The sequence below is a fragment of the Phyllostomus discolor genome, assembly GCF_004126475.2.
Source record: "Phyllostomus discolor isolate MPI-MPIP mPhyDis1 chromosome 15 unlocalized genomic scaffold, mPhyDis1.pri.v3 mPhyDis1_scaffold_37, whole genome shotgun sequence".
NCBI classification, from domain to species: domain Eukaryota; kingdom Metazoa; phylum Chordata; class Mammalia; order Chiroptera; family Phyllostomidae; genus Phyllostomus; species Phyllostomus discolor.
Genome location: NW_023397493.1, coordinates 237,220 through 255,413, shown reverse-complemented (window position 1 = coordinate 255,413; position 18,194 = coordinate 237,220). Strand labels below are relative to the sequence as shown.

Below are 18,194 nucleotides of genomic sequence, written 5' to 3'. Positions count from 1 at the left end.
ATCCAATTTCCAGGATTCTCAAGGAGAGGAGAGTGATGCTTCATATTTTGTTGGCACCAGTCAGCCTGTTGCTTGATTTAGGTGATGCTTGTTTTCATCTGAGCTGAGGTGTCAGTGTAAGAACAACAACAGGGGTTCACTGTCATGAAAACTCCTGCTTGTTATGTGAGTATGTAGCCTAAAGCAATTTGATTATGTAAGACAACTCCAGCTATAGAGTCTGGAGATTTCTGAATATTAGAAAGTGAGTTGTCCATTTTATTAGCTATAGTGGTTAAAATTGTGGAGAGATTCTGAAGTACTCACTTATGTGCAGCTGGTCCCCACCAGGGTAATAGAGTGCATCATAGAAATATTCACTGTCTGGTATTTCTCCAGGGAAATATCGGGCCTTTTGGGGGAGTATTGATTGATCACACTGTAGTACAATATACCTAAACCGTTTTACTTACTTGCTTGTAGATCTCAGAAGGGTACAAGTCTCCACTTTATGCCCCTGAACAGGATAATGACATCTGGTCTTGGAGGGCCTGTTCCAGTTGGACCTGAGAGAAAGCTGTTCCCTTTTAGGGGAAAATGTTTCTTGGGTTGGCAAGTTACAGATCAAGACTAGTTTCAACAGAAGGATAGGACATTCATGCCAGTAGAGAAAGAAGTCTGATAACTGTAATCTCTGAGTTGACATTTTGATGGTTTTAGGAATGCATGTTCCTGCATCTGTCTTGTTACCCCTATTACCAAAACATTTTTTAAGTCAGTTTGGTGATTGATACATAATTCATGGGTGTCAGGTGTATATTTGGATCCTGTGTAGAAGTAATGATGGTGTGGGATGTGTGTATAAGAGCCCCTGGGCCCTCACATCTATAATCCTAGTCAAAATTCCAGTTCACCATCTGCCTATGTTCCACTTTTTACTCAATTGTTTTCACATGCCTGCTGCCGGACACTTGAGATTTCTGTCTTGGTGATCACCAACACCTGACCTATCTTTTTTTGTTGTTTGTTTCTTTTACCATTCCTGACCTTTCATTCTTGCTGTGATTTTGTCTTATTGCCGACACTATTTCCCATTCAAGAATTTTGCCTCTGAATCCTGTTAGGGAATAATGGCCCCAGATGATTCCTACAACTGCAACTGCTTCCTGCTGAAGAGGGATGCCATTGTCCTTCAGAGACAAGAATGCCTTGCTCTTAGTCAGAGGGGAGATGAAGGCTGGGCACGAACGAGGGTGGAGATGTTGCCTGGAGGTTATACTCCCTGAGTAGGAGCAGGGCTTGTAACATGGAAGAGTCAAACTGTGTGCCTAATCTCAATATTATTGGAGAAGCCAGAAAAAGTAGGATCCCGTTTTTTTGTAAGTTAAAAAAATTGAAGACAACTCACTGAAGTGATTTAATATCCATAATTGTGTGGTACAGAGTCTACAGAAACATAAATTTTCTACATACAATCATACACATTTTAGTCAAAAATTGAAGTTAAGACAAATCCATTCACAGAATTAAGTTCAGTCTCAACAAGCCCTGATAATTTGCTTAAACATAACAGCAATAACAATCAATTATATAATGTGTATTAGCTGTGCTTTGATGGCCTCTTATAAGAAATGCCAGGATGAGATTTAATTTACCCCATGAAGCAGTGAAGTCAAGCCACACGGTTACTATTAGGTTTTACCTGCAGGACCAGTAACTTTGAGTGAGTTCCTTAAGTTTTTGAGTCTTCCAAAATGCCCTGAGCTCTCCCCTGTGATCTCCCAGGAAAGCAACTCTCACTCCTTGCCTGGAAAGACTGTCATGGACCTACTGAATAAGCAAAATGTCAGGCCCTTTCTCCAAGCAGCTCGCATTGGTTTACAAGTCATTCTCCAATCCTTAAAGCTTTTGCTGACATTGAGAGTCTAGGCAGGTCTCTCAGACATGACATTTGAGTCAAATTCTTGGTTAATAAAACCGTATTTGGAAAATAGCTTTATTTGTCCTGTTATCATAAACCAGGTCCCTGCTTGATTTATTCAAATATATTGCTATGGAAATAGTAATACCCATTAATTAACACTGTCTAAATTATAGAGGGGTCAAATAGGAGGAAAATATAAATGCCTCAATATTTATTTTTAAAATATAATTTACCAACATGCTTTAGGAAAAATGCAAGTCTTATGTCTGCAAAAGAACATGGTTAAAAATTAGCAATATGCTCAGCAACTGTCACAAAACTACAATAATCTTCAGTTTCTTCTGTCCCGTAATCAATTTTGTTCATGCTGATTATTTTCCAGGATTTCTATAAATCCAATTATTCCATAAAGTTCTAGGGATTTTTATTCATTTAAAAACATGATCTGAAAATTTACTCTCAGAAATATGGAATTTAGAGCATAGCCTTTTCCAGGGTTCTATCTGAAGATGTAGCATATTTGTAAATGCATCAGGATCAAACAATGTTGGGCCCTAAATGACAGAAAGAGAATCTTGAAATGATTTGATTATAGATCTGATGGCAAAGAGATTGATGAAGACATGAGCTTGCCTTTAACAACATTTTAAGATATTTTAAAAGGAGAAATGAAAGTACATGAGAACTTTATAGACTCTTGGATACTTTAATTTAACCTCTAAGCATCTATTTGAACTACACAAATATATGTGTATAAATATGTGTGTGTGTATATATGTGTGTGTGTGTGTAGAACATAGTTATAATTTCTTTATGTGACAAAACCTCCTAAGCACTACAAGAATATCAAATAGGCCCATCTTGCTCTAAATTTCCTCTTTATTTGAATAAAACTCAAATCCAGGTGGCATTCCAGGGACCCAATTGAATGCCCTGAAGCCACTTTTACATCACATAAAAGTCTCTTAAAAATTAAGTACTGGGAATTTTGTCATATTTGATCAAAATGTCATATATCTTGTGAAAAAATATATAAATTATTGGATATTTATATTCACAAAGTAACAATACAGGTATAAAACTAAACAGGGCCTAGCACAGCTTTACTTCTTATAATAATAAAGATGCTTTTTTATGTAATCAAGTAGCTGGTTAACATAATAAAACACATAACTCTTTTTAAAAACTATAAAATATTTTATTCTTACACAGAAGTAGAAGTTTTCTCTTTTAACAGTGTAAAGAAGAAGCAAAGAAATTCTGTGTTAGCTACTATTCATATTAAAAGTAATTTCCCTAATTGAATTTCTGATTCAGCTGCAATATATAATTATCTCTCACGATCTCTTTCTATGTACTTTCTTTAATTTTTATAAACTCTCTTTGATGTACACAGTGTTTCTACCTCAGACACAGTTATTTTTTCAGATTGTATTTATTATTTTTAGACATAGATTGAGGGAAGGAGAGAGTGGGAGGGGAACATCAATGCATGGTTGTCTTTTGAGCAACCCCTACTGGGGACCAGGCTCACAACCGAGGAATGTGCCCTGTCTGGGAATCAAACTGGCAGCCCTTTGGTTCTCAGGCCTGTGCTCAATCCACTACACCATACCAGTCAGGGAAGAAACATCCTCTTTCAATTTGCTTTGTAAAATTAATTAAAAAACAACCGGCTTTGGAAAAAAATTAGTTTCTATTTCTTCAAAAGTGTTTATATATCTCATGTCTTCTATTCCCAAATCATACAGTGCCTTTCCAATGTAATTATAATTCTTATTTCTCAGAATCCATGGTTTTACTGACAATTAAATTAAGTAATTGACATGCATTTAATTGATACATTTATAACTGTGGGGTGATCTCCATCTACTGAGCTCTCCCAGCAGCTGCAGATGAGAACAAGTCGTCTGCAGCTGCTGGGAGACAATATTATTGTTCAAGCAGGAAAGGGAGTGATGATTCCCTTTACTGAGAAATGTCCTGGGGCCTTCTCCCAAACAGCTTTTATTGGGAATGGTGTGTGTAGGTGTACACAGCATACATGCATAGGTCCTCAATCAATGCCAAAGGGTTATGGACATACAAAATAGGTATTATCTATAGATAACAATTGAAGGAACATGAAGATTTGTCATAGGTCATGGTCTGTTAGTCATGCTGATGCCAGAGGGTCTTTAAGATATGTTTCATGAGATAAGGAGTTACTCCTTATGCTTGAACTTAAACATCCAGTTTATATCTGTAGAGCTATAGAAAGCAAAGCAAGCTTCAATGGATATAATGTATCTACCAGGCCTGATGTCCCACAGGAACCCTCTGTGCTAGAGTCAGGTCATGTCTCCCTCCACTGTTTCATGGTTTTCCTGTGAGGCTTACTGATCTCTTTCAAGACTTGCTCTTGGAGGCTACAGTTGCAGAAACCACACAGAGTGGTCCCCAACATTGACCATTACATTACTTTTACAAATAGTTTTTTTTTTTTTTCATTTGAAAAGCATTACTATTGCCAGGAGACATGTTTCAAATGAAGTATATGATGTATTTGTTAACAAGTAAACATCCACTTTCCAGTCTCTGTATCAAGAAGCCTATTTAGCATAAGTTTGGTTGTCTGGTGATACTGGTTTGTTAAGCAACAACTGTACAAATGCATAAGACAAGGTGAGAGATGTGGATACTAGTAAACCCTCAAGAACTCCAAGGCTCACTTCGAGAAACCATCAAAAAAAAGGAGCCACCAACAGGTAAGACACAACTAGAACATGAGATCCCACAAAAACAAAAGAAAGGGCAACCCTGGAGCATCCAGACAAGGAGATGAAAGCAGCAACACCACTGAGTCCCACAGAACCCCTGCAACAGAAGTTCATCTTACAAAGACAGTTGGCAAAGCATAGCATCTGGAATTGCAGGAACAAACAAAAGACTCACCTACTATTAGGGACAAAGAAAAAAACCCTCAATTGAAATAAATTAAAGATTCCCCAGTAAAATGGCTAAAGGAAATGGAGGCAAGCAAACTATTAAATACAGAATTCAAATGAATGGCCCTATGGATGCTCAAGGAGCTCACAGACAATGACAAGGAACTGAGTGGGAACTATGGCTGTATGGAAAATGAAATAGAAACTATAAACAAGAACCAAGAAGAAGTGACAAATATATTATCTGAAATAAAAAAAAAAATGCATCAAAAGGAATTACAAGAAGGCTGCATGAAGTAGAGGACTGATTTAGTGAGCTTGAAGGCAGGATAGAAAGAAATACCCTGGTAAGGCAACTTCATGAAAAAAACACTAAAAAAATATAAAGAAAACTTAAGGAAACTCCAAGACAACATGAAACTCAACAGTATTCGAATTATAGGGACACCACAAGGAGAAGGAAAGGACCAAGGGATAGAAAACCTGTTTGAAAAAATAGTGATGGAAAATGTCCATAACCTGGGGAGAGGGGAAATGCCATGCAAGTTCACAGAGCACAGAGGCCCCTATCAGTTGAATCAAAAGAGGCTCATTTGAAGACACTTCCTAATTAAAATACCAAACTTCAAAGCAAGAGAAGAATTTTAAAGACAACAAGAGAGAAATAGTAAGTAACATACAAGGGAGGCCCAATAAGGCTAGCAGAGGAATCCTCAATGGAAAGGCTCCAATCCAGATGGGAATGGCAAAGAATATTCCAAGTAATGAAAAGCAGAGGCTTGAAACCAAGACGATTCCATCCAGCAAGACTCTCAATTAAGATGGAAGCCCAAATAAGAAGTTTCCTAGACAAAAATAAAATAATAAAATAAAATGAAATGAAATGAAATGAAATAAAATGAGATGCTCAAATAAAACACCTCCTCCAAACCAGCTTTGAAAGAGGTACTAAAGGGACTGCTTTAAGAGGATGAAGAAAAAGAGTACGAGAAGAACACAGATATGAAGGGGTGGGGGATGATTAAGTACATCTTAATAATGACCTTAAATGTAAATAGAGTAAAAGCTCTAATCAATGTCCTGTCTGGCGTAGCTCAGTGGATTGAGCGCGGGCTGTGAACCAAAGTGTCACAGGTTCCATTCCCAGTCAGGGTACATGCCTGGGTCGCAGGCCATGACCCCAGCAACCGCACATTGATCTCTCTCTCTCTCTCTCTCTCTCTCTCTCTCTCTCATAAATAAATAAAATCTTTTTTTAAAAAGCTCTAATCAAAAGACATAGAACAGATGAATAGATAAGAAGATATCACCCACACATATAATTTATACAAGAAATCCATCTCAGAACAAAAGACCTACATAGACTGAAAGTGAAGGGCTGGAAAAAATATTCCAAACCAATGGACAGGGGAAATAAAGCTGGGACAACAATGCTTACATCAAAAAAAAAAATAGACTTCAAAACAAAGGCCACAAAAAGAAACACAGAAAGACACTTCACAGTACTCAAAGGAATAATTCATCAAGAATACATAAACATTAAAAACAAATATACACTCAATGCAGGAAGACCTAAATATATAAGGGACCCAAATATACATAAACATTATAAACAAATGTACACCCAAATCTTGGAGGATTTCAAGAAAGACATTGACAGCAACACACTTATACTAGGGGATTTGACACCTTAATGTTAACAATGGATAGATCTTCCAAATAAAATATCAACAAAGATATCGTGGCATTGAACAACCTAGATCAAATGGATTTAACTGATAGATGTAGAATCTTTCATTCCAATGAATCAAAAAGCATGGTCTTGTGGAAATGGGGGATTTCTCAGTACTCTCCTAGGTAGAAGTTACCTGTGACATTCCCCAGACAGTGCAAACCAAAACAAATGCTCTTGCCTTTCTCTGGATCTAAGTGAGAACTCAGTGCCTGCCAGGCTGATGGATTTGTAGGACATGGAGTCCACATGAGGAGTATCACCACAGCTCTTCCATGACTTCCCATAGAAAAGATCACCTTTGACAGACAACTGAGTAATGACCAATAGTGTGAGAGTTCTCACCTCTGATGCCTTGGTCAGGCCGGGAATGCCCATGAGGTTGAAATTGAGGCTCAGGTTCATGGGGAGACAGTAGTTACTCTAACAACTGGAAGGTGCTGCTGGGCGTCTCTGAGCAGTGAGTCTATCTCCACATGGGGTGCTGGGGTCTGAGGTACATAAAGCAGCTGATAGAAAGAACGATAATCATCAGGATGGGACATCCAGAAAGGACAAAATGACAGTGTGTCTATCACTGAGCAGCCCAACACTCAGCTACTTACAAAGTCACACCCAGACCTGAAATCCATGGGGGTGGACCCTGCCCATATGGTAGGAACAGGGGATAAGGGATACCTGGAGTTAATTACCTTAAAAATAACCACTCTGTGTGTGTGTGTGTGTGTGTGTGTGTGTGTGTGAGAGAGAGAGAGAGAGAGAGAGAGAGAGAGAGAGAATGAGCAGATGTGCAGTGAGATTAGGGCCACATGCAGGGATATGCAGATAGGACCTGCAATCAGAGGAACTGTGAGGCATCACAAGCCCCCAAAACTCCAGAGAGCTTCGGGACCCAGAGGTGTTGGCTGTTTCAGTGCATCTGGCATCTCCAGGAAAGAGACCTTTTGGTGATTCATAGAGCACTGGATATGGGGCTCTCTACACAATCACTGGGATTTAGTACAAATGGTTCTCTGTGTCCAGAGATGTTGAAGCACAAGATGTTCCTGAGGGAGAACCCTGAAGTCAACATCCATCCCTGAGAGGACCATGCCCTCTGAGCCCAGACATGACCCTACCTTGCAGGCCATGGACTGGTTAGCAGGTTGCGTGTGGGGTCCATGACCTCAGGATTGTTGACCCAGGAGCAGTTGCAGAGAGAGCTAGCTATAGGGCAATTTCCTCTGAAAACCTAGGACTTTCTCGTCTCAAAAAACAAACAAACAAACAAACAAAAAAACAACCAACCAACCAAACAACCAAACAAACAAAAACACCTATAATTAAATTGTGCATGAGGTGACTGTAAACATCCCATTCCATCAGAGCATTTACTGACTCAATAAGACATGAGAACCAAGTCAATACGAGTATATCTAGGGCTTCTTTACATCTGAATTGTAAGGAGTTGGGGGTATGAATGGTTTGATTACCTTACTAGGGGCAGAATTTGGGAGACACACTGGCCCAGCAATAAGTCATTCAAGTACCAAGGCTAGAATAATCCAGGTGGTGTCTGTGTCACTCAAGGTGTGTTCTGAAGTAGGAGCATGTGCTGCGGGGACTTGTTCCTCAATGGGAGGAGCTATGTCTGCACTGAGCTAAGGGACCTGCAATGGGATGCATATCCAATAACACTGATTAGGACGTGGGTCCTGACTCTCCCACTGATCATGGTCTCTGTGCCCTCTACCTTCTCCAAGTGGAGTCATATAATCATCAATGATGCATTTCCCCTAATGACTATGCAGATGAGAAGAGGTAGACTAGGTTAAATGTGTGCCTATCTGTGCCCTGAGAGCATCACCCACACCCACAGTCTCCCCTTAAGAAGTCCTGACTGCACAGCCCCTCACCATGGACTGGAGCTGGAGAGTCCTCTTCCTTGTGACAGTGGCTACAGGTAAGTGGCTCTTTTGCTCCTGGGGTGAGGAGGGTACCAGGGACAGTCAAGTGACATTTTCAACCCTTCCTGCCTCCTCTCCACAGGTGTTCACTCCCAGGTGCAACTGGTGCAGTCTGGGGCTGAGGTGAAGAAGCCTGGGGCCTCAGTGAAGGTCTCCTGCAAGGCTTCTGGTAAACCTTCAGCAGATACTGGAGGCACTGAGTGTGACAGACCCCAGGACAAGGCCTGGAGTGGATGTAGTCTATTTACCCTAAGAGTGGTGACAGACACTACACACAGAAGTTCCAGGGCAGAGTCACTATAACTGCAGACAAGTCCATGAGCACACACTACATGGGGCTGAACAACTTGAGAGCTGAGGGCATGACCAGGTATTACTGTGCGAGAGATACAGTAAGAGGAAGTCAGACTGAGACCAGACTCAAAGCTCTTTGGGGGCGACAGGAGGGCTGTCTGTAGTGTATGCTCATGTCCCAGGGACCACAGAGAACAAACACAGGGGCTGATGCTTACCTGGTTGAGGAAGGAAGGGACTTTCACTTGGGAGCAGGGATTTCCTCTCAAAACTCTCAGCTGAATCCAGGGACAATTCTCCCTTCTATGTAGCTCTCATTTTCCACATTGTCACTACAGACAGCAGAGGAAGATGTGATGCTGTGTTTGCAGATGAGATTCAACCCTGTGCCTGGGACCTTTCCTTCACCGTGTTCCTGTGTGTCCTTTTTTTTTTTCCCTTGACATTTCACTACCCTGAGTGTTCTTGTCTTCTTCATATTTGTAAACATTTCCCACAAAGTGGGGCCCATCTCCGCCCAAGCCCCTGTGTGCTGAGCTCAGGCTCTCTGTCCGCAGACAGGCACACAATGCCCTCACATGTCTCTTTCATTCTGACAGGCACACCTCACACCTATAAGAGTCACGATCTTCCCCCGGAGCCTTCACCCCTCAGGTCTCTGTCCTCCATAACACATGTTACCCTCTTGCCCCACATTTACTGAGTGGATGTGGAAACACACCTCAAAATTTGTTTCAGCAAAGTATCATTACTCTGATGTTCTTTGGTTTTGTTACCAAAAGGACACATGATTCCATTTATGTCCCAGCTGGAGAATTCTGAATAATCTCCCCATGTCAACACCTCTAACTCACACATCCCTAACTTTATCACAGCTGTGGAGTCTTGTCATATAAGAGAACACCCTTTGGTCCCAGCAGCAGGAATCTGGATGTTCCTGAGAATTCAGTTTCAGCCACCAAGGTTCCTTGAGTATCTGGGTCTCAGCTGCACCTCAGGAATCTGGGGACAGGCTTTCTTCCTGAGCTGCTTGAAGTTGTGTGGGGGAGTGTCCATGTGTGCACACACATGCTAATTTGTTAGCACATGTTTTTGTGACTGCATGTTGTGTGGTAAGTGTGCTCATGTGTGATTTAATCTCTGAGCCTCCCACAGCTCACAGAAAGGCCACCCAAAATGTCAGTGAGAACAAGGTCTTGGGGTGAGCAAACCCTACTAAAAAGCCTGACTTTCCCTGTATGTCAGCTGGGTGTGACCCCAAGGTCAAGAATGTGTCTTAGACACAATATGATTGGAGACCATTTCATTGATAGATACTAATTTCTCAGGGTCTCAGATAATGCATGTAAAAAGCCTGAAAGGTGAGGTGCCCCTTAATCAAGTGTCCCCTTTTCCCCAGGTGTCCAGTCAGGAGTCAGCTGCACAAGTCAGGCTCAGGACTAGTGAAGCCCAGAGCACAGCTGCAAGAATGGGGTGCATGGGAAGAGGGGTAATGCATACCCAAACTTTCCTCACAGCAGAATCCAGGTACACATACTGGATCCTGCTCTCCCTGAGCTGTGCTCCATGACCACCAAGGGAATGTCCATAGGTTAGTGTACCATGAACATGGAACAACACAGTGCCAGCCAGGATATCACAGTCCATTCTGACTGGGCAGCCAAGGGGTTGGGATCCAGAAGTTTCTCAGGGCACATAGATGCCTGGGGCCCATGTGGTGAGCAGATGATGAGAGAGGATGGGAAAAGGATTCTTGAATTAGCCTGCAATTCCTCTTCACATAGACCGTCCCTCCTGTCCTGGTATTCACATGCACATCTGTTACTCTGTGTGTCCATGTGCCAGTTAACACGTGCATCTGTGTGTGGGCGAGTGCTACTGTGTGTTTACCTGAACATGCGATTTTATGTGTTCTTTTGTTGTGTGCCTTCATGTATGCATAGTATTATGTGTGTTTCTAAGTGGTTTTATGCTCTTAGTACTGGCATGACTGTTATGGAAAAGTAAAGACTTAATGTTCCTTTATAGCATTTCCTAAATTTCAACTAACTTCTCAGCTGCTGAATAATATGCCTGATGATACATCTTAGTACACAGGCCGTTCCTCGGTGTCTTTTTACCCCTTCACTCATCAGTCTGGGCTCCACAGGCAACCTGCTGGTGATTTGTCTGTGTGCAGCTCTGTACCCATGTCTCAGGTGAACATTACTGCACATGGTGTCTGACTCCCTGTCTGCCCATCCCTGTACCAGTTACAGTTCCCATGGACACTCCATCAGCTGACAGGCCTGATCAGGCTCAGAAATGGTGCACCTCACCCATCATTGTGGGATCCACATGGATCCCTGAAAGGGCTGTCAGCTCAGTGCTCCAACACAGGATCCCCCACATCCATCCTTAGGAGTAGCCCCTTTCCTGCAGGAAGCAGTGCTAAAACCACAGTGGGGTGTGGGACTCTTAGGACTGGGATGCACACCATTGATCTCCTTCAAGATTTACTCCTGGAAGCAAAGGTGTAAAGCTTCACTGTGGGTGGTTTTACATTGGGATCATGTTGGATCCTAGGAACAGTCAAGGAGATCTTAACTCCTTGCCCCTGATATTCAACAGGCCCCATCCTTGATCATGATGGTCATACAGGGTACATGTTAAACAAAAGATCTAATAGAAAGAAACAGATGAATTTGTTGTAATTATAAAGGAATTTCATATTGAACACTTCAGTTGATTACAAAATGTGCACAGTGTGAACATATCTCCTATCAGAGTGACCAGTATCCCTCCTGTTCTCTTACTACTTGATATGTACACACACAGTCACACACAGTCACAAACAGTAACACACAAACATTTATTTTTGAAAATTACATGCATTCACACACAAGTTGTGATACAAAACTGTTCATGTCATTGCACACCCTTCCCTCTAAAATGTGTCAGGGTTTTTTTCTCCACTCATTAATGCCTAGACCACATAATGCCTAGGGCTGAAGGTTGCACTGCTAGAATTGCTACAACATGTACTTAATAGTCGACCTTAACTAAGTTATTTTATGATTACCTGCCAGAGTAGCGATTATTATAAACAAAATTACATGTTTGGAAGTGGTGTGGTACGAAGAATACATACGTAGATCTATAACTGAAAAGTATAATTATGAGCAACTTTGTAATTTTGCCCCGATGACTTCAGGAGGCTATTCAGAAAGCTTATCCCAACGCACCTTTAGATATGAGGTAATATCAGAGCAAACATCACCAACAACTCCTATGCCACCACAGAAAAGTATAACTTCTGTTTCCATAACCACTGTTCAGCATGGCGAACTTGCACTTTAATGTATAACTGTGTTTCCTAATAATCTTTATAACATCAATAAAGTGCACAATCACGTAACAGTTGCATGAATTGGAGAAGAGTTGTGAAGAAATGTCCAGGGGTGTTTACTGTGGGGTAAAATGAAGGAGGACCCCATGGTATGCCTGGTGCCCCCACATGTCCCTCCCCCTCTGCTTCAATCTCTGCTTCTCTTAGCAAAGGAGCGAAGGTAAATGAGGACAGAAACAGAAACCTCACCACAGTGCAGTGTAAATGCAGTGTGCTGGTGCTGTCTGAGGTGGGACTGACCTGTTACAAAGTGTGGCCAGTTGTCATAAACTAGATGTAATGAGGACAAGATAGAAATTGTGAAATCTAGTTTTATATATTTTAAAATTCTTAGTTGTGGTAGAAAATAAAAAGGTGCCATCTTATCATATAAAGTATCCACTTCTGTAATGTTAGGTATATTCTCATTGGCATACAACAGGGTGAAGAACTCTTTCATCTTGTAGATCTGACACTGTACACATGTAAATCCACTTACCCCTCCCACCTCTAGCACTCACCACCCTACTTTCCATTTCAATACACCTGCCTCCTCTAGATAGACAACCTGTATACATGGGATCATACAGGAGTATCTTCTTGTGACTATCTCACCTTTCTAAACATAAAGTTCTCAAGGCCTATCCACTCTGAAGCACCTGATAATGTTTCTCTTTTTCAATGCTGTGTAATACTCCAGTGCATGTATGAATCACATTCTGTTTGTCCCTTCATCCATCAAGGGCCATTTAGGTTGCTTGCACCTCCTGTCAGCTCTGAATTTGCTGCTATGCAAATAGCTGTCTAACCATCTCTGTGACATTACTCTAGATGTACACCCAGGAGTCCAATTGCTGCACCCTATGACACCTCTATTTTCAATTTTTGAAAAGTCTCCATACTGCTTTTCCTAGTGGATGCAGAAGAGCTCCTATTTTCCATATTTTTGTCAACACTTGTTATTTCATTTGGTTTCTTTTCATTATAAGTTTCCTAAAGGATGAGAGGTGACTTTGCACTGTGCTTTTGACTTGCATTTCTCTAGTTATCGCTAATACTGACCGTCTTTTCAGATGTGTATTGCATATTTGTATGTCAGCTTTGACAAATGACTATTGCATTTTCACTCTACTTTTCTTTCAGTTGTATGCAAATATGATCATTCCACACTGTATATGTGTAAGATGTGGAGCGTAGTGACTGGGTTTACACAACTTTTGAAATATTTACCACAGAAACACAGTTAACATCTATTACTTTATATAGACATGGGGAACTTCAAATGAAGGGAAGTAAACAAAATGGAAGAAAGAGAAGGAAAAAGGGGGTTTCTTTGTGCAGAAAATGTTTAGGATCTATTCTCTTTAGCAAAATTCACACATACCTCACAGCAGGTATCTAGTCATCCTGCTGTTCATTCCATCCTCAGGACTCGTGTATCCTGTGAATGGAAGTTTGTACCTTCAGATCATCAACATCCAACTCTCCCACTGTCCAAACCCCACCTCTGGTAACACAAATATGACCTTTGTGATTATTTATTTTAGAATCCACATGCAAGAGAGATCACCCAGCATTTGTCTTTCTGTGTCTCACTTCTCTGTGTACTGTGGTTCCCAAAAGGTCTATTGATGTTGTCACTAATGTCAGGATTTTATTCTGTTTTTAGAGAATGATAGTCCATGATACATACTTTCTTTATCCATGATTTGTGTTTTGTATGCAATGCTAAATAAATATGCATCTACAGATAACTTGTTGATACAGCGATTTTGCTTTATTTGATGCATAACCAGAAGTGGAATTTCTATGTCATAAGGTACTCTGGGTTTTAATTTTTAAAAGAAACTCCATATAATTTTCCTTTAACTGCACCGATTCACATTCCCATGCATAGTGCACATGGTTCCATTGACAGCGTGTCCACGCCCACCTTTCTAACCCCTTGTTTACTCTCATATTTTGTTTTACTTTGATTTCTGATGTTAAGTTGTAGAAGTTGGTTTTATATTCTGCACGTTAACATATGATTAAATAGATAAGCTGAAAACATTTCCCACATTGCACAAGTTGCCTTTTCTCTGGCTGGTTGATGATATTATTCCCATGCACATATGATGATGAGTTTAATATAAGTCAATTTGTCCATATGTATTCTTGTTTATTGTGTTTTATGGCATATTCAATAAATTATTGACAAATACAAAGCCATCAAGTTTTCTTCTATGTTTTGTTTTAGGGTTTTTATACAATTATGTCCACATTCATATCTTTAATCCATTGTGAGTTTAATTTTTCTACATGTTATATGATAAGGTTTTCCTTTATTCTCTTCATGCGGATATCCAGTGAACCACACATATTTTGTTGTTGCTACTATCCTTTCCACATCATGTGGTCAATAAACGCAGGGAAAAATTGACAAAACATAACACATGTTCCAGGGAAGAAGAACACTCAACACACTAAAGACAGAAGTAAACTGCTTCATATAATAAAGGCCATGTATAAAAGTCTACAGGTAACATCATTATCAGGGGTGAAAATGATGGAAACATTTTCTCTAAGATCGGGAGCAAAACAAAGACACTCACTATCACCACTAACAATCAGCACAGCACGGAATTCCCAGCAGGAGTACTTTGGTGGAAAATTGAATAAAATGCATCCAAATCAGAAAGGAAGAAGTAAAATAATCACTGCCCCCGCATGACATGAACTTACAGTGGGATTCTATTTCAGTTCAATAATTAAATTAAGGTTTTCTTTTGCAGAAGTAATTAGTATGTGTGTAGATTTCCTTTGCACTGTGGCATATGATCCTCCTGCATTCCTTGGACTCAGCAGGAGCTAAATTGCACATGTGACTGAACTGGGTGTGAGTCCATGTGTATGTGTGTGCACATAAGGGGGTTTCAAATTGCATGGTGTAGCTTTATGACTAATGCGTATCATCACTCCAACTTTGCGTAATCTGAAAAGACGCATTTGTGAAGCCACATGTTCCCTTTGGTTATCTGTTTATAATGAAAGTAATTCTTTCTTCTTATGAATTGAGTGTGAAACCAAATGTAGGACCATGTTACTCTTTCCAAGATTCTGAAACATGGGTTGAGCCCAGGGCATAGGGGTTTTGCCTGTGGGCTGCACTGCAAGAGGGCAGTGAGGTGTGTTCACAGTTGATGTGTCATTCTCAGCCCATTTGCAAGCCTCCCTCAGCCTCCCCACTGATCCTGAGAACACAGGGACGCACAGTAGTATAATCACATTGCCACTCAGTCACATTTTTCACAAAACTCAACACAAGAGGCCCCATCAAAGAAGACCCATGGTTTCAACACAAGGCTGCAAAATAGGGTATCCTCTTATTTAATGCAAAAAGTGAAAAAAAAAATAATTCCTGGAAACTGTGGAGTTCAAGATGGCCAATGTGCAGTTGTAAAAAATCACTGCAATGATCTAGAAATACTCAGATTCCAGATGTTATTTCATGTAGTAATGGGGACCAACTGGATTGAGGAATCTCAGGGACCACAGGAAAGGGACCCCTCACCAGTGTTGTCATCTGTGCCCTGTGTGTCCCCACCAGCTCCCTGGTGCCTGTCCTGTTAATGGGAGTCATTTTCTCTCCTGGCCTACTGTGCATCATGCAAGGCCCAGTGTCCCTGGGGAATTCCAGTGGGACTGACACACACGGTCACCACTGCTGTGAACACACTCTCGCTCCCACAGTGAGTGCAGATGACTTGTTCATTGACCCTCACTCACCTTCCCAACCCCACCCTTGCTCTCCCAGTATTGGGGAAACTTGAAAGGAAGGGAAACCACATCTTCGTTAAAACATTGGGTTTCATGTTATAGAAACATTACCTGACAAAGCTTGAACAGGCTCCAAGGTGGCTGCAGAGTAGTGAGATGCTCCAGACACTTCCCCCAGCCCAGACAGAACTTGATGCTAAACTGCACAGCAGTCAACTTGGAAAACCAATCAAAGTGTAGCTGGTCTGAAACTTTATAAACAAGGGCACTGAAGAAGATGGGTGGAGACAAGGAGAGGGAGACATTGCCCTCCATGAAGATGCAGGGACTGGAAAGATGAAAAGATATGGCTGCAGGGAGCTCCCTCCTACTGAAAATGTGGGGTTTCAGCCATATAGGGATCTCCACAACACAGCAACAGAATGGAGAAAGGAGCCCATGCAACAGTTGGATTTGGAACCTGTGGGGATTCAGTCCTGGTGGACTCATAGTGCAATGTCCCAGATATGGAGTGACCCCATTGTTACAGCACCAGGGTCCGTGACTGCTGGAAGGGTCATGAGGCAATTCCAGGCTGGAGGAAGGGTTTGCTTTGTACACTCAGTAGTGGCTTTTCAGGGTCCTCTACTTTCTGGTAGGACTGTGAGCAGAGAACCACAGGGAGTCTAGACCTTGTGGTTTGAGGAAGAGGACCTGTGTTGCACACCTCCTAATCATGGGAGGTGCCCCACCCCCCACATGTTGGATCACAAGGTCCTCCCCAGTCCTGTGGTCTTCCAAAGTGAAGTGGTAAAAGCCTGGGGTGGCTATTTGGCACAGCTCTGATTGATAGATGGTAGGGGGCATGATTTGGCCTGTTGGAGTCCTGGAGGAGCTGGGGAGTTTGTCTGTCATGTGTGCCTGCTTTCCTTCCTTCCTTCCTTCCTTCCTTCCTTCCTTCCTTCCTTCCTTCCTTCCTTCCTTCCTTTCATTTTTTTGATCCCATTGGCAGGCCACAGAGAGCTGGGTTTTTCTGAACCAGTCTCCCAGGAGGGTTTCTGTCCTAGAGTCAGTTGGGCATGTTGTGGGCTGTGCAGTTGCATTATCGGGAAGAAGAACTTGGTTCTCTATTGAGTTTAGCCCCTGCAGCAACTGGTTGAAGAGGAAGTGCCACTCTACTAGAGAACCTCCCCCAAGACTTTTTGAATCACCACTGTCCAGACTGGATAACCCCACTGAACACTTCTGACTGGGAAGGAGAGGTGCTCAGACTGGGGACACTCAAAACGTGAGACAGAGGAAGACCTAAGTTCTAGGCTAGGGAGGCCTTCTCCATTGGTCTACTAGAAACCCTGCCCTGGAAGCTTGCAGAAGGCAGGGTGAGGACAACATCTGAAATTGGCTTGTGACAGAGAATCTGTCAGGAGGCTGAGAGCGAAACAAATGGCAGCTTCAGACGATAGTGGAGCAAGATCCAGTGGAATTCACAAACAGCTTATCCAGGGTGATCACAGCAGGCTCATCAATCTGTGTGGAGAATCCACATGTTTGTCTTTAGTAATGCTTTAACATCTCTTTATTTTTCTTTTGTCATTTATTTTTGTTTTCCTCCTTTTCTTTCATATCTCATATTATCTTTCCTTGTCTTACTCTGTTTTTTTTTTCACTTTTTTTTCTTTAAAAGTGTATTTTGTTGATAGCACTATTACAGTTGTCCAAATTTTTCACCCTTTGCCCTCATAGGCCTGGTACTCCCCTTCCCTCCAGCAAACACCCATCTTAGTTCATTCCCAAGGGTCATGCATATACATTCTTTGGCTTCCCCATTTCTTATTAGTATTTCCATTTTTGTAGTTCTACTCTTAATTTTCATTTTTCTATATGTATTTTTCTTTACTTTCCCTTCCTTTTCCCCTTTCATATTCTCTTTTCTACTCATTTTTTTTTACTTCTGCAGTTCTTTTTGTTTCTTGTTTTATCCATCTGCTTGCTTGTATTTTTGTCTTTTTTCTTTTATATTATTTTATTGCTGTTTTTTATAAGATTTTATTTATTTATTTTTAGGGAGGGAAGGGAGGGAGATAGAGAGAGAGAGATAGAGAGAGAGAGAGGGGTGGGGGAAACATCAATGTGCGGTTGCTGGGGGTTATGGCCTACAACCCAGGAATGTACCCTGGCTGGGAATCGAACCTGGGGCACTTTGGTTCCCAGTCCACGCTCAACCCACTGATCTATGCCAGCCAGCCTTTGTTTTTGATAATTTTGTTAGGGTTTTCTGTTCCATTGT

General features: G+C 41.4%; 1 gene segment (V, D, J or C); it reads left to right on the top strand.

Annotated features, from left to right (window-relative positions):
• Positions 1–8,421: 8,421 nt before the first annotated feature.
• On the top strand, positions 8,422–8,844 carry LOC118498634. The segment is given in 2 exon segments: positions 8,422–8,504; positions 8,591–8,844. Coding segments are annotated over 2 exon segments (267 nt in total).
• Positions 8,845–18,194: the final 9,350 nt, after the last annotated feature.